The sequence below is a fragment of the Diadema antillarum genome, unplaced genomic scaffold, assembly GCF_040938485.1.
Source record: "Diadema antillarum isolate AM-2024a unplaced genomic scaffold, OU_Dant_1.0 scf00000024, whole genome shotgun sequence".
Classification (NCBI taxonomy): Eukaryota; Metazoa; Echinodermata; class Echinoidea; order Diadematoida; family Diadematidae; genus Diadema; species Diadema antillarum.
Window position 1 is genome coordinate 1,858,280 of NW_027270913.1, and position 24,586 is coordinate 1,882,865.

Genomic DNA, 24,586 nt, shown 5'->3' on the forward strand with positions numbered 1-24,586 from the left:
TTATTTGAAGAAAATCGGTTTTGGAACGGCCAACACATTTAAAAACAAAGTTTAACAAAGCAATCATCATAAAAGGTGGGTCCCATCTTTTATTAGGATATCTCTGTTTTGGGTATCGTGGCCATTTCAAAATCAATTTTAATCTAATAAACTTTGCTACATTCCTCTTGGAATTACATGCTCTTTCATATTCAATGAGAGATTTCTCAATACCCAAAGATGTTAGAAACCTGAGCTTAGATCTCAACCACACCTATACGATCCCTTTATGCCCTGCCCTTTATGATCCTGTATGCCCAGATGCTAAGCCTAACTTGCCAAGTTTTTTTTTTTCTCCCCATCAGCCTTCAGTAATTCCTCCAAACTTGTAACCGGGGGGCCAAAAGCTAAAAACAGAGGTCGAGTTGCACTCTCTCAACAAACTAAGTAGACCATGCTTATTTTCAAGTTTTTATTGTAACAAACAACATTCCACTGGTCTACCTCAAAAAATTTGTTGCGAAAGCCTCCAAATCCAAGATGGCGTCCAAGATGGCCGCCATATTTACTGAATTTGTTATTTGAATGATAGAATTCGATAGAAACATTAGATTTCAACAAATGTGATGTCATATGAAAGAGAATAAAATTACCTACAAGTTGATACCATTTTTGTGGGTTATTGTGATAACTGGATTGAGATTTTAAGGAAAAAACACTCATTTTTTGATATTTTTCTGAAAAAAGGAAAATTATGAAAATGCTTGATTCAGCATAAATCAAAGAAAGACTGAAGGATTATCTTGAAACGTTTCAAGAATTTTGTTTGACATATAATTAATATTTGGAGAAAATTAGGGGACAGTACCATTTTCTGTTCAGGAGTTAAAATGTCTCAAACTTGAAAACTCACTACGTAAAAATGGCCACTTTAGTTGTGACAAGACCTTGTTGGTCGTGAAAAAGCCTGCGCGCGCCAAGACTACTACACGCACCACTGACACTGGCGCGTGTAGCAGTGCCAGTGGTACGTGTAGTAGTCTTGGCAAATGCAGACTTTTTCTTTGACAAACAAGGGTTTGTGCCTGCAAACTAACTTTTCATACCAAGTGGTAGCTCAGGTGATACTGATCGCTATTATTTCAAAGTAGATTGTTCTGAAGCAGATGAGATGAAGCCAAAAAAAAAAAAAATTCAAATAGAGGTAATAGCTTGAAACTTGGCACCAATCTTGTTGATAGTTTAAGACAGAATTGAGATCAACCGCTAAAAAAAAAAAAAAAAAATCAAGATGACAGCCATCAAAGTTGACATAGTGTATTGCGCCAAATTAAATGCATTATTTCGATTTTGATACAATTTTGTCTGTTGCGCTATCTTAAACCGTCTTAGGTTTTTATGGACATATTTTTAAAACCAGTGATATTCTACTCTCCGAAAAAGAAAAAACAAATCGAGTGGAAGTTTTTACTTTTGATGTGAGGAGTGAATAACAGAAAACGGTGAATTTAGAGTGAAATTGGAGTGACTTTTGAGTGAAAATATTCATTTTCACTCATTTTAGAGTGACCTTAGGCAGGGCTTCACACTAACTTTTATTTTTGGTGGCCCAAAGGCAAACATCCAACCTTTTTCGTTGGCTCGATCAGGCCACCAAATTCTTCATTTCTGACATTTTGGTGGCCCGACGTGCATCTTTGGTGGCCCTGGGCCACCGGACCACCGTTAGTGTCGAGCTCTGCCTTAGGGATCACTCGTCACTCTTCGAGTGATCCACGAGGTCACTCTAAAATGAATGAAAATGAACATTTTCACTCTCGAGAGATCCTTATATCTAATATGGGAAAGCATCTAGACATACCAATGGCATAAGTTCAGATCAATTGTGACACTATAACCCACATGAAATCAGCCTAAAAACAATGTAAGAAAATCTGATAACAGTAAATACAGTTTCAGCATGCTTATTTGTAAATGTGAATATACAGCACGAATAATAAATTTGGACAATTTTATTCGAACAATACTGAAAAGTAATTTCGCACAACACATTTAAGAGCAAAGTTGAGAAATTGCCGCCATGTCGGATTTTTTTTTCGGGGGGGGGGGGTTCGGATCAGAAGGGCTTTCAAGGACATCTGCGGATCAGACATTATTACACATATACCATCGTCATTCACGTTTCTACAACAGCAGAGTAACATACAAGTAAAAAAGCATATCTTTGATACAGAAGCATTTCTTTTTTATCAAAGATTGGGCCTTACCCTAACACTGGAATGAGCTCCACCCCCCCCCCCCCAAAAAAAAAAAAAGACCCTCAATATGGTTTACACTAGTACAATATCGTTCGGATGTATAGAAACATGTAATAGACAGCAATATAAGAAGATTAAAAAATATATCAAATTATAAGTTACAGTGAATAAATTGAGATTTAACTTTCACGCAACACACTAAAGATATTGTTTACCATTGGGAGAAATATCACATTCGATTTATGTGCAGGTTAGTTGTATCACAAAACATTCTACCATGTAAAAAAATATATAATAAAGCCTAAACCATACGGAGATAACACCATTTCTTTTCAAGAAACCATAACCATGATAACTGTTAACAATTTAGTATATTAAAAAAAAACATTCTTATCAGATCTATTTAGTATATCTAACAATATTTAGCATTAATTATACTGATTTAAGTTTGTACATTAGTTGTTCTATCCCTAAGTCACAGTTTAGAACTAGTTTGAGGCATTATAAGTAAACCTAGGTTTTTGTTTTACGTGCACTACTGGTAAATAATGCCTTGAACGACAACCTCGATTAATTACCGTCATCTTGAATTTTGTTTGGATACTATTTTTATCGCTAAATATTACACATTGGCAAAATTTGTGCCAAATTCCAAGCTCCTATCTCTTTTTGGAAAATACTTTCTGTTCAATCTTATCTGCCTCAGAACAATCTACTATGATGAAATGCTACAGTATAGCGACACCTATGTACCACTTGGCATGAAAAGTTAGTTTGCAGGTACTTGCAAGTCACTAAATCATAACAATATTGCATGTGACCATGTAAACACATTGTATGCAAAATTTATAATGCATAAATATAATTTTTTTTTTTCAAGTTTTAGATGTTAAGTTGTCAACAGTGTATGATATTGCCTATAATTCCAGAAATATGAATTATGTCTCAATCTCAATCGCAGGTTTCAAAACAATTCTTCAGTTCTTCTTTGATAAATATTAAATCATGCATTTTTACATTTCTTCCTTTTTTCAAAACAATATAAAAATATGCATTCCCTCCCCCCCCCCCCAAAAAAGAGAAGCAAACAACCCCCCCCCCCAATTTATCAAAATACATAGCTAAAGTGGTATCAACTTTTATGAAGTTTTGCTCTCCTTCATATGACATCAAATTTGTTGCAATCCAATGTCTCTATCAAATTTTATGTTTGAAATGTTACATTCAATAAAATGGCGGCCCTATTGGACCGCATCTGTACTTTGGAGGTTTTTGCAACAAATCTACTGAGGTGTACTTGCGGAACATTGCTTAGTATACTTAATATCATGTATGGTCTTGTTTATAGAGAGAGTGGAACTCGAAAAGTAAGCACGATCTTGGATTTGACCCTCTGTGACGTCTTTGGGAACAGATGCGTGAAAATATATATTATGTAAAATTGGATTTCAAGTTTGAGACATTATAACTCCTGAACCAAATACAATACTGACCCCTAATTTTCTTCAAATATTGATTATATTATGGGAAAGATGTTAATTTCTGCATGGTTTTCATAAACATTTTTAATTTTATTTGTTTTTTTACTTTTTAGAGAAATATTCATGGTGCCTTCTGAAAAATGTCTCCATAAAAGCCTAAGATTGTTTGAAATACCATTAAAATGTTCAGAATATATAAAAACCATATAAATAGACAGCAAAACAGACAAAATTGAATCAAAATCAAAATTATACATTTACTTTGGCGCAATACACTATGTCAGCTCTGATGGCCTGCAATCTTGAATTTTTTGAGTGATTGATCCAAATTTTGTTTTAAACTTTCTATAGCAAGGTTAGTGTTTCAAGCTTCTACCTCTATTTGAAAGATATTTTTGCTTCATCTCATCTGCTTCTGAACAATCTACTTTGAAATAATAGCAATCAGCGTCACCTGAGCTACCACTTGGTATGAAAAGTTAGTTTGCAGGCACAAACCCTTGTTTGTCAAAGAAAAAGTCTGCATTTGCCAAGACTACTACACGCACCACTGGCACTGCTACACGCGCCAGTGTCAGTGGTGCGTGTAGTAGTCTTAGCGCGCGCAGGCTTTTTTCACGACCAACAAGGTCTTGTCACAACTAAAGTGGCCATTTTTACGTAGTGAGTTTTCAAGTTTGAGACATTATAACACCTGAACAGAAAATGGTACTGTCCCCTAATTTTCTCAGAATATTAATTATATGTCAAACAAAATTCTTGAAACGTTTCAAGATAATCCTTCAGTCTTTCTTTGATTTATGCTGAATCAAGCATTTTCATGATTTTCCTTTTTTCAGAAAAATATCAAAAAATGAGTGTTTTGTCCTTAAAATCTCAATCCAGTTATCACAATAACCCACAAAAATGGTATCAACTTGTAGAAAATTTTATTCTCTTTCATATGGCATCACATTTGTTGAAATCTAATGTTTTTATCGAATTCTATCATTTAAATAACAAATTCAGTAAATATGGCGGCCATCTTGGACGCCATCTTGGATTTGGAGGCTTTCGCAACAAATTTTTTGAGGTAGACCAGTGGAATGTTGTTTGTTACAATAAAAACTTGAAAATAAGCATGGTCTACTTAGTTTGTAGAGAGAGTGCAACTCACTCGTTAAGTAAGCGACTTTTTGGGGTTTGGCCCTCCGGTTATTGACCTAGATGTAAATATAACAAGTCCACTCAGGTGTAGCATCTTGCCTTTTGAGTCCACAGGAAGGCCGTAGTGACACAGTAAATGTCATAGGGGGATTTGATGATCTCCATTCATTGACAATTAGTTTTGAGACATCTATGCCAATTGATGAAGAAAACACTGCAAACAAAGCACAGATCTCCCAACTGTTCGCAATTTTGAGGGAAAAAAAACAACAATTTTATTTCGACCATTCCCACTTCTTGTTTTCAAAAGGAGTTTCTTATTTTGCATTATGATTTTACTATACACTCCTACGGGATCTGCTCTTTATCTCCTACTTTTGAGCTAAATCCTCCCTATTTCTCAGATACAATGTAGACAGGTTGGGAGGTGGGGTTAATGCAATGGAGGCAAAAATTAAGATATTGATGGGAATCAATATGGTGATGAGATGATGAGAATTTGTGTTTGTGGAGTACCGCATTGAACGGAGAAATGTATGCGTGCACTTCACATTCATTTTAAGACTAGAGTTCATACTTTTGTGTGTTTTTTAATTCGCAAATAGCACCTGAATTGCAACATTTGTGAAAATAAGAACCTCATGAAATAATTGGCGTATACAGTACTTAGTCCTACTGTAGTTGTAGAAAGTCTTGTGACATTTGCGGCAATGTGTAGGTGCAATAATTCAGCAGGTGTGGACAGAATTTAGTCACTCTTGATGTGAGGATGGAACTAAAAGCATGGCAGTGTGCTGCTTGGATTTAATACAGTACTTGTACATTTGAAACCACTTTCAGACTACATCCATATTGCACCATGCTGATTGACAAATGCCTTGTGTCTTCTACTAAGTCTCAGTAGATCTATCCACCAAAGAAAGCAAGATTTTTTTTTTTTCAACATGATTAGTGGGAGGTATCTTTGATATGCCAGTGTACGTGTCAAAACAGGATGGTGACATTTAGTGCTGTGAATTCAGATTTTTTAATTTCTTTTTTTTTATGTGTGTCAATGTTATGTCTCTTTCAGAGAATATTCTTGTTGGTTTTTGTCAACCATGACAATTTTGTGTCTTTTTCTAAAATGTAGTTGCTTTTTGCAATAATGTAGTAATTACTTTGATCAGTCCAAATAAGTCATATATTAATGATTTCAGTAATCTTGAAAACTTTGTAAGGATTCTCATCATATTAATCACGAACCTCTCCTTCTTGATACTAGCTGTAGAGACGTGTTATGCCTTTATTCCTTTAATACATCCTTGATGTGTTGCCTCTGGTGTTTTGTCGTACTAATCATTTCTCACTCTCACTTTTCTCACTTTCCCTTCTTATAATAGATATTTCAATTACAAAACAGTGCCAAATGATATTTTGTAAGTATCAGTCCATGTGTGCATATTTTGTGTGTGTGCTTGACAGGGGAAAACCAAAACAACAAAGCCCTTTCCCGCTTCTTGCCATTTGCATTATAAAGAGTCAAGTCTTCCTCTGAAACGGGTTCATAATGTTATCATTCTCATGACACGTGTGTGTATCATGCACCAAAATGAAAGCAAATGTGCATACAGATAGCATGGATCCAAAGAGACTTCAAATGGACAGGCTGATGTGTGTGAGCATGCAGACTTTCTGTTTTTTATCTGCAGGCGTGGGTACATCTAGGTACATGTTAGTATTAATCTCTACCTGATGATATGTTCTGCAACCAGCGTCAAGTTTGTTGATACAAACAAAATTTATTCGACACAGACAGAAAGCAAAAGCCGCAAAGTTGAGTTCATGACATTTCTGTGAAAAACAGACATTTCGTCAGTAGGTCAAAAGGAGGTTTATGACAGTCTGTTCATATCCCAGTTTTTCAGCTATCGTATGATGAGAGTCGTAGATTTGCTGTTTGTGATGACTTGAAAGTGATTGTAATCAAAAGTCTTCCAGTATGTTTCGCTGTGTGTAGCCTTACTCGTTTCTGGTATGTTGTTCCCTTTGTATAATTGTGACAGCATGATGTCACACTTTAGACTGATAGCCTGTATAACACAATGCAACATGGTTGGAATTACTGGCAGACAAAAGCCGCTAGCCCCTGTGGTTACAAGCAATATTGTCTTATCATTGCAGAATGCTTGTACAAACAATGAGATGAAATCGTGAATTAGGAAAATAATAACTCTCTGTGCAGAATCTGAATCCTTTCACATTTTGGAGGGAAAGACCGCAAAATTCTCCATAAGATGAGTATGACTTGTAGGTTATCAATGACTTTTGAAGGATGTTCACGTATCAGTCCATGGCATACTGAGTAGTGGGTATTTAACCCATTCCCTCTGAGATTGTAAAATCCTTATAGATTTTGAACAGGGACCACCAGGTAAACATTCAAAATGGGTTAAAGGACAATGCAGGACCAGAAATGATTTATTTAGCCACTCCCCCCCCCCCCCCCCCCCCCCAAAAAAAAAAAAAAAAAAAAAAAAAAAAGGAAAAATGAAACCATTTGCAAGTGCAAGAATGACAGTGATATCAAAATCGGATTAAGAATAGAAAGAGAGTTGTGTCATAAGTGACACTTTAAAGATTCGGATCACTTATTTTTGCAAAACAGTTCTGAAACAGTTAATGTGAATGTGCAAATGAGTGAGCTGATTATGTCATTACAGTGTACCTCTCAATTTTTTTCTATTGATTCTGTACCAATAAAACTGACAAAAGTTCAATCTTCTGCTTGAAAAGTGTAAAACAGTTTTGTTTTTCCTAGCTAGATAAGTTCAGTGCCTAATCTCTCACTTACATACAACCCATTTTCTTACTTTGTCTTGTTTTACTCTGAGGCATGACATTGTGCTTTGCCCTTGGACTTTTCTTCTTATACAATGTGTAAATTCAAATCATGAATTCTTCGTGGTCAATCATAATTTTAAACCAAAGTGCATTGTGAATACAATTCAGAATTATTAGGCATGAGATAATGTAATCATTTGTAGAAAATTTTATTATCATCGGCGTAGATGACAGTGTTTTTCTGTTAAATGTAAAAATGTTGTGAATGTCTGGTGTGCGTGTATGTTTCTAGGTGCAATGTCATCTGCTATCAATATAAAGATTGTCCGAACCGACTTCGTGCATCGTAATAAAACAGTAACTCCAATATCTGGAAACATATTGCTACTACAATATTTTGATTTCACTTTTTATAGTTTATAATTTGTATTATCATAATGGAAGTCATTGAGTATAACACCCTGGTTCATATTGTACCCTTTTGACTCATATTTATTTGATTTATTTATAAAGGATGTAGAATATGGATAAATGCTTGAAATATGACATATTTATAGTAAATGAAGGTGTCCCAGTTGTCAGTTGAATTTGTTTATTTTTCTTTCAATTTTGTTTGTTTGTTTCTGTTATTTGAATGCAGCCCACCGTTCAATAGAGATTTGTGTGCTAGATTATTTTGTTTATAATATTAACACTTTTATTTCATAACATGACATGTGACTGCCACTGTCTTTGGATCTAATGCATATAATTTCTATGTATGGATATCGACACATACAGTAGGAACATGTATTAAAACAATAAAGATATTACCCAATGACTTCAGCCATGATAGCATGTTATTGTACGATGGCTGAATCAGAATGTTTCAACGTTTGATCCATTTTATATTGCATACAAACTACTAAGCTCTACACTGTATGCTCATCTCAGTTGATTAAAAAGCAGTAACCCTGTTCAAAAATGCGCCATGCTCAGTATGACAGATTATCATGATGTTTTTAAAAAGAAAATAATGATAATACTCAACAGAGACTGGAACGTGATCCTGAGCATCCGAGTGTGAGAACCTGCTGTGGCAAGTTGCATTATGGGATTAAAACACCTGGATTTCTCTTTGCTTGACCCTTTACTCTCACAGCTCAGGGCAAATCATCATGATGATTAAAGATATCTATTAAAATATCATATCAAAAGTCGTGGATTTTTTTTAGTGATACTTACAATCTCAATGATTAACAATTTGCTTGTGTCCCCACACAGGAATGGACAGTTTTCACATACATGTAGCATTGCAAAAGTCAGGTTTAATTTGTTAATTCAACTTCAATTTTCAATTTCCATTTATTTTCATACTTCTCAATGAAGGAATGTACAGCAAATATAATAAAAACATAGTGAATCATAATATCCGGCTTGGATGTACAGTAAATTAATGTAAGAATATAAAACATATAGTGGTCAATCATCGTACGTTTGGTTCTATGTATAATGCTAAAGAAATATGACGGAACCAACTTAAAAGCGAGCTTGTCAAGCGTAGGTCCCAAATTCTGAACAGAGTGTAAAGATGAGGAGCACGGATGCAACGTAGGACCAAAATAAAGAGAAACAAAAATGAAAGGCAAAAATACCTGGTGCACTAACAGAATCTTCTCAATACATTAATAGTGATATACAGACAACCACATTCTGCAGATGTAAGAACAGTTGATTTAACAATGTTGACAATAGTGTAGTAGTATGATTTGAATAACGGTGAAAAGAGAACAACTCGACATGCGAGTCCTCGGAGGAGATACGGGAAACCTAAACGGGAAAAAATTCAGGGATGGGGGATGTGAGCAGCACTAGTGTGTGAGACATTCTAGTATACCATGCAGGGTTTCTCACTCCCCTCCATCTACTAGGCTAACTAGTGATATGCACTGTACATGTGTACAGGTACCCGTACAGTCTTCTACTGGCTTGAATTTTTAATAGGTCTATACGATAGTTTACGGTGATGAATTGAGTGTTTTGGACTTTCTGTTTTTGTAGCCATTTTCAGTATGTCATATCCGTTCAGTATTCATGGTACTGTCTGTCTTTGGCATATCTACTTTTGTACTTTTGTATGCAAAATATGAATATTCATGAATTCATCATAATTCAATGGATCAACACGTGTGATATATGTGAATCAGCTTTTTTTTCTTTCTTTCTTTCTTTCTTTCTTTTTTGGGTAATACTACCTGGAAATCTTGCCCTTTTGATACACCTTGAAAAATTTAATCTGTCAAGCCAATTCACTCCTATTATGTATCACATGTCATGCAAGAAATAAAACGTGCATGTTAGCCAGAGGAGAAAAAAAAAATGTCAAGCAATATATACTTTTTCTTGGGGAGAATTTGATTCTCAAGAGGCATGCACATTTGATGTATGCATTATGATCTGAGAGACTCCAAGCACTCAATGATGGTGACTAATCATACTATAAATTTTCCAGTAATGAAGCAGCAATGACTTAATTGAATTCAAATTCCTGTGGATATACTTGTTTAATCCTGTACTCAATAGTCATCTTGGCTTCGTCTTGGCTGTTCTTTGCATAGTACTGATTTTTTACTATGTACAACAAACAAATGCGATATCACTGTCCTCCCTTTAGTACAAAGACTATGACCTGTTTTTGTTTTGCTTCATTTTGTTTTGTTTTTCGTCTAGATAAAAATACATGTGATGTCACATGCTGGACATACATTAATGTACCTTTATGATAGTCTACTGTAGAAGGAATTGTGTATAAATTCCTCTCTCATTCATTATTCGAATATATACTGACATTTTGCGTACAAAACAAGGGAAGCAGTACTTTTCTGATATTGTCATGGTCACATGACAAATCACATGACAAAGATGGATCTTAGTAGATTGTCACCTGATCTTAGATTGTCACCTGATATGTTTTGGGCCTTTTATATAAATTAGTCATCATGCACAACGAATATATCCACAATGACCTGATATTCTCATAAATGGCATGTAACTCTTGGTATAGTTGCATATTATGATATCCATTTTAGCTTTCTATAACAAAGTAAAGTTCGATGATATGTATGTGCATATGTGACAGTGCACCTCAAAACAAACAAAAAGTCGCCAGACATGAATTTTTAGTTAAGTCCATATTCTGAAAGAGCAGACTTTAAGCTTTAAAATGATGTATAACTCAAATCAAATGGACTCTCCTAACCTATCTAAATATTGGAAAGAAAGCACAAACTCAGGAAAAGTGTGAACTGAGAAAAGCGGCTCTGAAGTACAGTGTCTATTCAAGCGCTTAATCTTTACTAAACCGTGCTGGCTGTGCAATGAATGGGACAAAAACAGGAAGTAAACCATCAGAGTAACAACAATGAAGAGATTATCAGATTGAATTGAAATTGAGCATGCCTCATTAACACATTCTGTCCATAATCAATGCCAACTTTCAAAGCAGTAGCACTATTCTTTCAAAAGTTACTAGAGTTGAAAGTGAAGAGTGTGGACGAGGTTTTTCAGAAATGAAAACAGGGTTCTAAAGACACACATAATCACACTATTCTACCAAAAATGTTCGAGATAAACTGCTAAAAAACACACTTTCCTGCCCGTTTTATGATACCAAATTTCAGCATAATGTAAAAGAAGACCCGCCCTTTCAGAAAATATTAAAAAGTCAAGTTCGGCTAGGTTGACCCATTTCACTTATTTTCAGTCCTCACGCAAAATCAGTGTGTGCGACTTTATGTTCGTTTTGAGGTGCACGGTCACATATGTAGACTCAGTGAAGGACCGTTGTATAGCTGTTTTCGTAAATGAGCACATTTTCACGAGATGTTGTTTTCATGAACTGACACTGACACTATCGGTAATGCGCTATTACCTTAGTGCATGTTGTTAAATTTGCGATCCAACAGTGATTTGCAAAGATAGCAAATATTAACCCTCGTGAAAATAACAGCGTATACAGTACACTGTTCCTGTGTTTGTAGGAGCTCATGATTTATGCCAAAATAATTTGCTGGCTTTGACCAATTTAGGTTTATTTCATCACAGTATTATATTAACAAAGACAGAGAGAGAAAGAGAAAAAAAATAGACAAAGACCACAGGCAGAGACAAGCGAGAGAAAGATAGATGGAGAGAGAGAGAGAGAGAGAGAGATGTGGCAATTTTTAAGCAGCTATATCATGAGAAAATTAAGTATATTATGTAACATGCAAACTTCTTTTTGTGTGCACTTTTTGTATACATCTATTGTAATAAACATGTACCGTATGTATAATATACGATATTATGACAAATTATATGTAATAAATCAATTTCTATTTTTCCATTCATATGTTGGAAACTCAGCAGTACTGATTTTTAAGGGGTCATTTATGTGTATAAAAAATGATCAAGAACAACAAACAAATGTGCTGGAATGAATGAAAATGTATGATAACATATATGCAATAACTCGAACGTTGTATCAACTGGGGGAAAGTGCGTTTCATGTGTGTTTGTGTTTTGTGTTTTCAGAAGTTTAAAAGACAGGAATTCAAAACAGTAATTCATATGTAGATATTTTTATTCCATGGGTATTCCAAGTTCAGTTAAAGAGGAAATGGGAAGTGGACTGTTAGAGGATTGGTAAAGGAAAATCAACTTAAGTAGGCACATGAAAATTGTGCTGTATTTAGGAGTCAAGGTAAAGATTGATTGATGGTTTTTGAACAACAATGTGCTTCCATGCTTCCAACTTCAAATGGTATGAATATGAGGACAGGACTTTAAAAAAAGAATACCTCAAACTGTTTACAATAAAAACTATACAAATCTTAAAGTTTCAATTTTGAGTGAGGTACAAATGGTATATAAATTTACTCTCTACGAAGAGCAAGAGTGTAGTGGGAGTATTCATTTGTGCTGTTTGTAAGTGCTTAGCATTAGACATTTTTCAAAAGTTGATTTATTCTGTGAGCACAAACAACATGAAGTGCTAGTATACATTACACTGACCATAATGTGCTATGTGTGTACACATGAATTTGATGTATCATGCCCACTCAAAAGTGAGTTTGTAATAACAAATGTTCTAAGTCTTCAATCTGATATATGCAGTGAATTTAGATACTCACCAGTTTATCAGGTGTTCATACTTTTCTCAATGGATTTGCAAACATGGACAAGTGCTTCTGTGTGAATTGCTGTCCAGTAGCTGTTGGAGTACTGACTGTGTTTTTTCTATGGTATCTTGACAGCCATTTTGTATTGATATATATATATACACTGATGTGGAAAAAATTATAACAGATAACAGATATTTCATCTTTGCAGTAAGGAAGTGAGTTTCAGTTAAATTTTTTTAATGTAAAAAGGCAAAATGGAAGTGGAAAATTTGTAAGTTTGGTTTGAGTTTATCAGAAGTCTTTGTGTACTAGCTTCATATCTGAAGCAGATAGAAGGCAGCCATTTTAAGATTTCTCAGTAGTTTACCAAAAGTACAACAAAAAAGTTTTATTTATTTGTTTATCTATTTATTTTTATTTTTTTGGGGGGGGCAGAATTTTTCTGAACACAACTGAAATATCACGTGTGTGCGTGTTTGTTTGTGTGTGTGTGTGTGTGTGTGAAATAATAGTATTTTCTCATGGGAAATATTAGGATGTTGCATAAACCATCTTTTTTACTTGAATAAGCTGAGTTATGTTTGGGTCTGTGAGTATGACATGGTGTGATATAGGAAGTGGGAAAAAAAAGATTTTTGGAGATTTCAACCTGGACATTCACAAATATTGGACAGTTATCGAATGGTCTATGTCTTCAATGTTGAAATATCTTACATTTGTAAGTAAGTACTGATCATGAGGTTGTTAGCCAGGATCCAAACAGAGGCATAAAAACACAACACAAAGTTTATCCTTGGATCTATTTTTGTTTTTTCGAGAATTACTAGCAGTCTTTAAATAGCCAGTACTTGCCGCAGATACACACCATACAGTGTATAATGCACACTGACTTATTTTTGGAGAACTATTTTAATGAGTTGGATTTGCTATAAGTGGAGACTGATTTACTGCAGCGCACACACCGTAATAGCCGACAACAGCCGACATGTAATCTCTGCAATACCAGTCAATGGTCACAATGAACCTGATGTCATTTTTCTCTCAGTTTTGAAATTTTCTGGTGCGAAAGATTTGCTTCAGCGAGCAAACCTACCACAATGCGACAGATGTCTACTAACATTAAGTCGCCATTGTGAGGGTAACATCGGAATGCCAACGCGCTGTGCTTCGAGTTCAGAGCTGTGATTTCCTCTCTCTCTGTCTGTCTCTCCCTCTCCCCTCTGTCATTCAATAGCCCCCCCCCCCCCCCCCCCCCCCCCCCCACACACACACATTCCATATCTGGGACATTGCAAGCTCACAAGGTTTTTATGTCTGTCTGTCTGTCTGTCTGCACTTCTCCCTCCTTTGTTCTGTATTTATCTGCCACATCTCTTCTCTGTGCTGGGGAATATATTTCAAAGGTTTCTCTTTCTCTTCCTCTTTATCTCCTTCTCTCTCTATTTATCTCTCTTTCTCTCTCTCTGTTTCATTCTATTTCTATCTCTCACATTATCTCTTCTCTGTATCTAGTAGTATATTGCAAACTCATAAGGATTCTCTTCCTCTTAATTTCTCTCCCCCCCCCCCCCTCTCTCTCTCTCTCTCTCTGTATCTCTTACCCCTTTTCTCTATCTGGGACACTTGACTAGCTTCAAAGCATTGTGTACCCATAGAGACACATACGTGTACATCATGTACTCTGATTAGCCTGGCGGTGACACATGTGGCTCAGTCTGTGTGTACTGTGTCCCAGCAAGTGTTTGAGTGCCGTCTTCCCTGCAGCAGGTTGAGATCGGAAGAGACGGGAGGAGATATATAGAGAGACCGGCAGAGAGACTGTGAGAGAAGGAGAGAAGGGGGAGATAAAGGAGGGAGAGAAAGAGAGCGCAGGGAAGCGTAATTATATGCGGCAACACCGACTAATGATGGGCGAGCAGAGGAGTGGATAAAAACCGTGGCGAGAGCCGACTGTGACTATCAGCTGGCTGTCCGTGCTCCGTGCGCCGTCGTCTGCCGGAGATGGAAATATTGACTCGCCGGCAAGAATTTCCATTTTGAATAATTCCAGCGGTGTATTATGTATGGCTATTGTTTGTGTCCTGTATATGTGTACGTGTGGTCCTGCACGCCTTCATCACTGTCCACCGTGTCTCTTACATAATCAGCTTGCCCGAGGAATTTGAGCGGTGCGTTTCTCCGTTTGAGATCTCGAGGAAAACTGCTGTTTTGTAATTTGCTCATTAATCTTGTGCTGAAGTTTGGATCTGCTTGCAGCTGACCTTGTTTGGACTGCACTCATCACATCACATTTGGGCTTAAGCCATGGTCACCTCAGGACAACACTGAATTGTTGTTCTTCACCTCCAAACAGTTTCAAGTGGTAAATGCAATTCATTTTGACACATGGACCTTGCATGCTGTTTCAGATTGAGGTAGTAATAGGGTTACTTTACACACTCAAGTTTGATTTAAAACTGCAAATAAAAGCAGTAGCATATAAAGGTCTTTTTTGGCCTTTTTCAGTTTGTGATGATATGCAGTGAGTGTATTTTTGTGGTATCACCCTTTTTCTATATCAAGTTGACATGATTCAGTGGTGTTCAAGTTGTAGTACATATTACTAATATCTGTATTCTATATCATGTGCCCCATATGTAGACATTGCATAGCTTTATGTACAGTAATGTTTTCCTTGTCTTTTGAATCCTGAATTTTGCTGTACATCGGATTGAATGATTTGATCTCAATGTTAGCATGGGTGATAAATATCATGCTTTTGCTTTTAATTTCAGACTCTCAGAGATACTGCTTTCATGGAGGAATAAATTCCAAAAATGTAAATTTTAATGTCAATTTCTGTACTATGACATAATTTAACTGCTATTGCTAACACAGTCGGCATGAAAATTTTATTTTGGATTTGTATTTAAAGTTGATTTCACGGGCTGATGTGCACTGTGATGAGATGAGGGCTGGTTAAGTCGTCATCAAAATGTGACGTTGCAGCCGCCTGTTAATGAAGCATAATAATACACACTGATGAGCAGCATTGTGGTACAAATGACCTGTTTACATTCAGCTCATAATTGCATCTACTGCTAGAAACGTGAGCACCCATGTGAAATGCTCACCCAAGGTTGTTATGTGTTTCAAATTCATGTGTGCGCCACATTCAATTATTGCAATTTTGCAAATGAACATGCCCACTCAGAGATGGCCAAACTGTAATTTGCTTTTTAAATGAAATTGGCAGGGCCTACGTTGTATGTACTATAATAGAGCAAACTTGATGATTCTTTCGTGAGTAATAACCTTCAAAACATGGTTGCTGTCTTTAGTCTAGCATTTTTAAGAGAATGAAGCAAATATAACCTAATATAGTGTAATATTGCAATTCGTACAAATGGTGTATCACAATAATGCTGCTCATGATAACAGTGAAATGTTTTCATGGTAAAATATAAGTCTGTCTCAAAAGGAATCAAAACATGACTCAGTCACAGTGTATTCAGAGGATTTTATACAAAGGAGATCCATGATTGGCATGCTACAGTTCATATTCTGTTTAGAGGGGTTGGGAATACCAAAAACTGTTAATGAAATGGGGTGAAAATTTCAAGGGATCCCAAAGGAGTGTTAGCACAGTTAACCCTTTTTACTTTAAGTGCAGATTTGCACAGAAATTCCTTTGGCATTTTACATATTGTCCAAAGTCCCTAGCACAGAAAGGGTTAATCTTTATTCTGTGTATTGGAATCAAGTTGTTGCATGCTTGTATTAGTGCTCAGCATGTACTGTAAGACATGACTCACACCAAACGGAGCCAGAAACGAGTGGTATTTTGATGTCATCCCTCTCTCCCCTGAGTGGTCCTCTCTGGTTACTTCTGGATTGTTTGTAGAGCTTGCCTCATTAGTCACTTAGTGTCCCCAGATGACTCCACTCCCATCATTCTTCCCTCCTCCCTTCCTCCATCCCTCCCTCCCTCCCCCCCCCCCCCAGTCACCCCATACATTTATTGATCTCTAGTTTCATATCAAGTTAAAGGGAAATGCTCCCCCAAACAAATTTTGTGGATTCGGTGGGTGAAAACATAATATAGCATGTCAGTTTAGTTTGAGGAAAGTCAAATGATCTTTTACTAAAATAGATACATTCTTAAAGTTAATGTTATCACTGGATGGGAAGACTACAGCAGTTCTCTATATCTCAATAGTAGGAACCTATTACATCATAAAGAGAATTTAAAAACAATAGTACACATTCACTGTGACATCTTTTAATAGCATAATGAAGAAATATGTTATTTCCCACTTTCAAAAGTTAGAGGCAAAAAGTATTACCCTTGGCACATGTTGGTATCAAGTCGAGGGTAAAGCTTTGTGCTGTCCACAGAAGATTTTTTTTTTTAATTCTCCATATATTTGCTTTATGTTATTCTGCTTCTTTATTAAACATTTTAGCACTACATATATTTGATTTTCCTCAAAATTCACTGATGAGCTGTAGTAGTATTTCAGCACCTACTGAATCTACAAATTCATGTGTCTGGATCAACTTCCCCTAGACCCTCGAAGCAGAAGTTGCATCAGTATGCTATCAAAAGATACTTGCACACTTCTATTTGAATACAACCAATTTAGTTTGTTTCTCCCAACCCCCCTCCCCAACCCACCTCCTTCCAAAAACAACAACAACAACATAAAAATCCACTCCTACCATCTTCCACATAGAGTGTCCTTAGAATGAGTGTCATAAATTTGTAAAAGAAAACCTTAATTTTGGCATGCATACTTGAAGAATAATGTAAACTTAACTGAGTTGGTATAGGCTGATGTGTGACATTTCAATGTTGCATCCCATAGATGTGGAATGCCATCTTATACTAACAATAGATTTGCCAATTGTGTATGAAGAATAGTGCTTCTCGTCTCAGCAGTTAACTAATCACCTCCTGTAGGTTTTCCTTTTATTCTCCCCTCCCCCATGCCCTCATATAACTTTTCTTGTTCACAGATTAGGGACAAACACAAAAAAAGATATGCAAAAAAGGCTTTCACACTTGCGAATAACTTGGTTGTGTGTTAATTTCTGCACATTTTATCAAGTTTTCCCATCAAAAGAGGTTTCTCATTATCTTTAAAAAAAAATCATCAAAAATGTTTGAAATCTGAAGCCCAATCTCCACTGAAATTGTACCGTCCCTTTAGATGCAAATGATTTCATCAAAAATGGTACAAACAATGTATGCTCACGTGGACAGGTATAAAATGTGTCTGCAAAAACCATTGCAAAAGAAAATACGTGGTTGAACCATTTACTCCTCATGTCTGAAATTTACCCTAAAATGTCAATCTGTTCAGGTTACAGTCACAAAACTTCAGGACTATAGTTGGCTGTAGATACATGATTTTAGAAATGTATTTAGGAGAATTTTGATTCAAGTTTGTGTTTAGATTACTCTTCATGAAAAAAATACTTGATTCACAACAAACATGTTCACAATATTAAGTTAAGTGCCAGTGTGAAGACCTCAGAGAAAGACAGAAAGACACCAAGTTTACGAATCCTTCTTCAACTCCCCCCCCCCCCCCCAGCTTAATTTCCCCCATTCCATTTTCATCCCACTTGTAACCTATTTTAATGACAATTAGTTAATGCTAAGTGTTTCATTGGAAATTGTACAAAAATGTTTGGATGGAATTTGATTTTGGTCAATGTTGATATGTTGACAAGTAGCTAGTCATATATATGATGGCTTATGAATTGATAAATCTGACAACTTTTTTTTTTTCGAAACAAGGCAATTTGTGCTTTTAATACAATGCATTGATACAATGATTGCAAATGTCTAGACAACTTTATCTGTTTGATTTGAAATGTATGAAGTATTGATGAAATTCAAGCTGGTCCTATTAAAGCAGACTGTATACATACAGTATGCATGTATGTAATACCTGTTCATATTTGAATACTTAGAGCATGACACTTTCATGTGTGAACACACACCTCTCATTAATCAGTCACTCGGATGCATTCCGTCTGGAATGTGGCTGACCAATGGCAGTGTTATTCATCCCCGTCCCCTTTCACATTTCACTCGTCGCCAAGCATCCATAGTAACCATCGTCTCCTGCTCATCTATACCTAACACAGACAATGGAACGCATCTCGCAAGCGTCCGCTCGCTTCAAAGAACTCTTGCGAAGGGTAAGATTGCCCATGTCCGCATTAACCAATTCACTTGGGCTCGCCCTTTCTATGCTGTGAAAAGTGTTTGTGCTTCTCCTTGATCTCAGATTTTTTTTTTTATGTGAACTGGTGGTCGTCATGTGATATTCCGATGTCTTCTAACTTTTCCTCCGTGTCCTGCTGCTGTCTTCTTGCACTTTCATGCGGTGGTAGCCATATTTAAAACAAACTCGCCATTTGCTGACGTGTAGCTTTGTCTTGCTGGTTAAAATTACCTCCTTCGCTAGAGGTACGCAAAGGGAGTGAGCAAAGCAGAGTTACTGGAAGATGCCAGCTTAAACATTTATAGAGCCTGATATATACTTATTCCTTTCAAAAGAATAATAGTATTGTAGACTTTACTGTTACGACACACTCAGTGCATATATTATGGTTCACCTATTATGAATTATTACAGTTTACTTTTGTGGTATATATGCAAAAATTGTGTTGCTAAAAATATCTTAAGCATATTTTTGCGCATTATCAATTCTATATCAAGCTAACTTGATGGCATCCTTGATTTTCTATATGCTTGCCAAACTGTTTTACAGAGCTTCTCTGCACACTCTTCAACTGCGTTTGGTGCACAAGTGAATGTCTGTTGTTCTTAATAGAGTATTACATGATAAGTTTTGTTGTACACTATTTTATTGTCTCACACTTGTAAACTCTGGTATCAGTTTGTGATTGTGTACCTCTTTCTCATTCTGCAGCATTCAACAGATATTTCTTTAGAAATGAATATATATAATTTCCTCACAATCTAGCCTTACTGTTGAAGGTCATATATCTTAATTGAAAAGCATCAAACAAGGTAGGACAGGATCTTTCCTGGAGATTAGTGTCATTAATACCTGAAACAAATCTCTGTGAAGAGCATTATTCTTGATTTACCCCCCTTTTTTTCAGGACATGAGATCTTTATCAAAGATGTTACAGAACCTTTCATTTAAGAAATTAATTTAAGCATACACAATATAATCACTATTAGACTTTAGAAGAAATGTAGAAGGGATTTTCAATAGCTGTTCATGAGAAAATTTTGGAAAAAAAAAAATCAGAAATATTCAGTTTCTAATACCCAGTTGCAGAAGTTGTCAAATTTAGAATTGAAACCTCCTGCTGTTCTAATTCCTTGTTGCTGTCAGGAAGCGTAATGTGAGAAGACAGCAAAACGAACTTTTGCATTGTATGGCATATCAGTTACGGCTAGGTGACACCTCCTTAGTTTAATATAGTGTGTACGTGCCAGGTATATTGGGGCACTCTCTTTGAAGAACTTCCTACAAGATGAGGCTTGAATAATGAATTGGAAACACCATAGCAACAGGCAATCAGTGTTTTTAACGTTTTTGCAATGGGGCACAATAGCTGTATTCATTGTGCCCAGGAATTTACTGTTGTGGAAAGTCTTCTTTTGCATTGGAGTCTGACCTGGGTGTTTATTGTGAAACGCTTAGAGCTCGTTAGGGAATATGATAATGGATCAAGAGAAAAAAAAAATGTCAAGCACCATTATGCCTGAGACCTGACCTTTCAAGCTTTGCAATGATGCAATTTGGAAAAATGATTAGATTTCCATTCTCCTTTGTACAGCCATTGCACTTCTGATTGTTGGCACACACACTGGGTTATCTGACATTCTGAATACAGCACCACACTAAGAACCTTCACTGTGATATTTTGTTCTTCAGCATTAAGAATTTGGAATATTACTGAAATATGCTTCTTTCTTCTGTGTTGTACAGTCTTGAGGAAAATGTACCATTTCTCTCTGTGAGTTTTCCTTACGAAGCCCATTGTACCCCTGAAGGTGCCTCGGAAAGTGGCCAAATTTACCCGTTTGTGGTTACAGCTGCTGTCACTTTGTATTCTAAATCTGTGAAAATGATACACTCATACTTCTCAAAATTTTGTGTTTGTGATGTAGTGGGTAAACAGTGCATGTACTATCAAAAGGAAAATGAACCAAAGTATGTGGACTCCATAAATTCAGTTTAATATTAATAGAACTTATCAGCAAAGGTTGAGGAAAATCAGATTATCCGTTAAAAAGTTATGAATTTTTTAATGTCTTCAGTACAGCCATGGCTAGAATAAAAAACAACTCTGATTCATGTCACACATGTGCAATGATGTAATGAAAATATAAAGAGAATTCCACAAAATTTGTTTTATTCCTTTCTTTAAGTTTTATACACACATTTTTTTTTCACTTGTCCCTTATCCCTTCTACTTTCTGAAAAAGATAAGTCAGGTGTTCTTTTATCATGCTAGAAAAGTGAATGAAATAATGTTGAATTTTCTTGAGGGTTTTCTCCATACATTCTTCCTATTTTTCAAACATGAAGTCACATTGTGTCATAGTCTTCTCTTTCAGTGGTGTCAGCATCAAAACTTAAAAAAAATAAAATATCTAGTTAACAGATTGTCTGATTTTCCTCAAACTTTCATTGATGTGTTCTATATTGTAGATGTTGTAGATAGAGAGTCATTTGTATCATTCTGTTATTTCTAAAAGCCTGTGAACGTTAAGTTCTTCCACTATTTACTATTGTTTAATTATCAAGTGTGCTGAATGTATTTTTACTATCAATTAAATTCATGGTGGCCAGTGATATACTGCAACAAGTACCACAGACATTTTCTTGTATAGAATTGGAAAGTGCTTGGCTGTTCATTTCTTCTGGCTTTGTCTGCTTACTGTTGCTATGGCATCATCTGCTTTGTTTGTCTGACGAGTTGTTGCTTGGTCAGGCAAACCTGGAGCAAACTTTGGTTTGTGGGTTTTTGGTTTAATGTGGAAGACAGCTTCAGTGCAGAAAATGTAGCCTGTACACATTTAAAACATCTTTGAAGTATATAATCTAAAGCATAGAGTCCTTTTCTGTTAAAAGGGATGGTCTAGTTTTGGTTGAGATGAGATGGGGCTTCAGGTTTATCAAAGCTTCTTTTTTTTTGTGAGATAACGAGAAACCACTTCAGATAATAAGAAACATCTTATGAAATATGAAAGAACATTCAATTCTGAGAGGATTTCAAACTTTATTTTATGGAAATTGGTTTTGAAATGACTGAGATATCCAAAAACAAAGTGGTCCTGATAAAAGGTGGGTTCTACCTTTTATTAGGACTACTTTGTTTTATTCTTTTTTAATATCTCAGCCATTTGAATAGCAATGTTCATCAAATGAACTTTGACTTCCTTGTATATGCTCTTTAATATTTCATACACAATGTAAGTAGTTTCTTGTTATCTTGCAAAAAGTTAAAATCTTAATCCCCATCACAATCAAAACTTCACCATCCCTTTAAGACTCCTACACTTGTACTCTTCCACCTCCCTAGTTCCATGCATCCCTCCCCTGCATCCCTTCTTGCTCTACACCTCACCCCCACCCCTTCTCCTTTTATTCTTCTCCAGTTTCCCCCTTGCAAACCCCTACATATAGCCCCCCCCCCCCCTGCTCCTAGTAAACTAAAGCACCTATATTTATACCATCGCAGTGTGAGATCCATCGGTATTAATGCGCTTGATAATTTGTGAAATGAATTACGACTAGAACAATCCTGCCAGCTTCGGTTTCATTGAAACACTTAGTGAGGCATGTTTGTTAATACACAGCGCTGAGATCATATGGCTCGTTAATGTTTCAATACGAGCGATAGAAATTAATGTGTGCCATGATTACTAGATAATTACCTGTTTACTGTGGTAGGTGCCAGAAAATTGCTTGTGGAGGAGAAGTGATTTAGGCAGTTGATATCATAGCCATGTGTATTAAAATGTACATCTATGTTAATTAGTTTTTGAAATATATTATATGGCAACACATGTATGATTCTTGTTTGATAGTCACTTTACTTTAAAAAAACAAAAACAAATGATAATTCTGCAGATGCACAACTTTTTGAACTAGTGCTATGTACTATCCTTCAATTTCATTATATGCACTGAAATAATTTCAAGTCAAGTATTGTTGATCAGTACAGGAGAGCAGGGAGGCAATCAAAGGCTATGTCCGATGATTTTGAGGCTGGATGTACAAAAATGATGTCGGGTTTAATTCACAATCTTCCCAATCAATACAAGTTCTCTCTGATGTGTGCCACATGCAGAAGGCATAAAGTCTTTAGCTGTGAGAAATTAGGCTTGACAGCACTTACAGAAGGATAAAGGGAGAATATCTACACAAATAAAGGCAATTGAAAGGCATTTTGCTCTTTGAGACCACAATAGCAGCACTTGGAGGATAATGATGATATTAAAAACATTAACAACAAAAATGCACCCATGGCTGTTGATGTACATATTGCTGATATTTCACTCTCAGTTTTCAATCACAGATTTGAAAAGAAAAGTTATAAAGGATTATACGGCCAATATATTAGCTGTGACAGCTTACTGATGTAGTGAAACCAACTTTAGAGGGAAGAAACGAAGGGAACCTTTAATAGTCAAACTTATGTTATTTATATATATTTTCGTGGTGTTTACTTTTGTTTTGTTGACTATATCTTCCACCTACATTGTACCTTTCTGTCAAAGGGAACTCATGTGTCAAGTTCAGTGATACATCATAACATATATAGTGATGACCTGAATTAGATTCTATTTCAAGCTATATCGAAACATTTAGATAAGGACAAGTTACATGAGAAATAAGGTGTGAAATGTTTTGAGACCCTGGCCTTGCCTTTGTTATGCTCAGAAGTACTTTCTGTAAATTGAACTGATCTGGGTTAAAACAGCATCTACACAATGACTGCAATGGTGCACTTGATGTGACTTCAGATCATATAATTGAATTTTATGATTGCTGCCAATGTTAGCGCCATGTTTTTGATTAGTGTTGCAAACAAATCTTGCTGCTGAATGGCCTTGACCAGGCCTTGCCCAAACTACATTAACCCTGTGATAACCATTCACAGATAAACTGTGTTCAGTGTCAAAGCCATTTTGAGAAGTTGACACTGAGGGGTTAAGTTTGTTAAAAAGTCTTAAACCAAACTTAAATTTTCCTAACTTATGATGTCAGTATTAGGGAAAACTGCAATAATGTCATATCTGATGATGTTGGCAAATCTCTCTTTTTAATGGTAAGGGGTAAAAAAAAATGGTATAAATTTCCAAGTAAGCACTACTAGAATAACAGAACTGTCCACAAACAAGTGGCAAATATAGGTCTGTTTGATCTAGACTAGCAGGCTGGATGGTGGACCCATTGACAGGCTATAAATAGACTATGATGTCGCACATACAGTACATGCTGGTACCAGCTGAGAGATGCTGCGTCAGGTTTCGCTCTTGAAGATGATCATGGCTGGGCAGAGATCCTCTTGAGATTCTGTTGGTTTTGATCTGTTTGCCCCCAAGGCTTCTCTTATTTCTCCATCTCTGTCTCCTCCTCAGACTGTGTTTTTAGCTGTTGCCGTTCATACCAACACTTAGTTTCAATTTTGAAGGGAGTTTGGAATGACATTCATAGGATGTCATCCAACTTTCTGATTTTGACACTGACTGAATTCGATTTCAGTGAGA

At 36.0% G+C, this 24,586-nt stretch overlaps 1 protein-coding gene across 1 annotated transcript in view; it reads left to right on the forward strand.

Moving 5' to 3' along the window:
- LOC139732488 (ecotropic viral integration site 5 protein homolog) overlaps positions 1 to 24,586 on the forward strand; it is a 117,295-nt gene that overhangs the window by 31,405 nt on the left and 61,304 nt on the right. Inside the window, exon 11 of the mRNA XM_071643354.1 lies at positions 18,967 to 19,020. Coding sequence (XP_071499455.1) covers positions 18,967 to 19,020 — 54 coding nt within the window. The remainder of the gene's footprint in view (positions 1 to 18,966; positions 19,021 to 24,586) is intronic.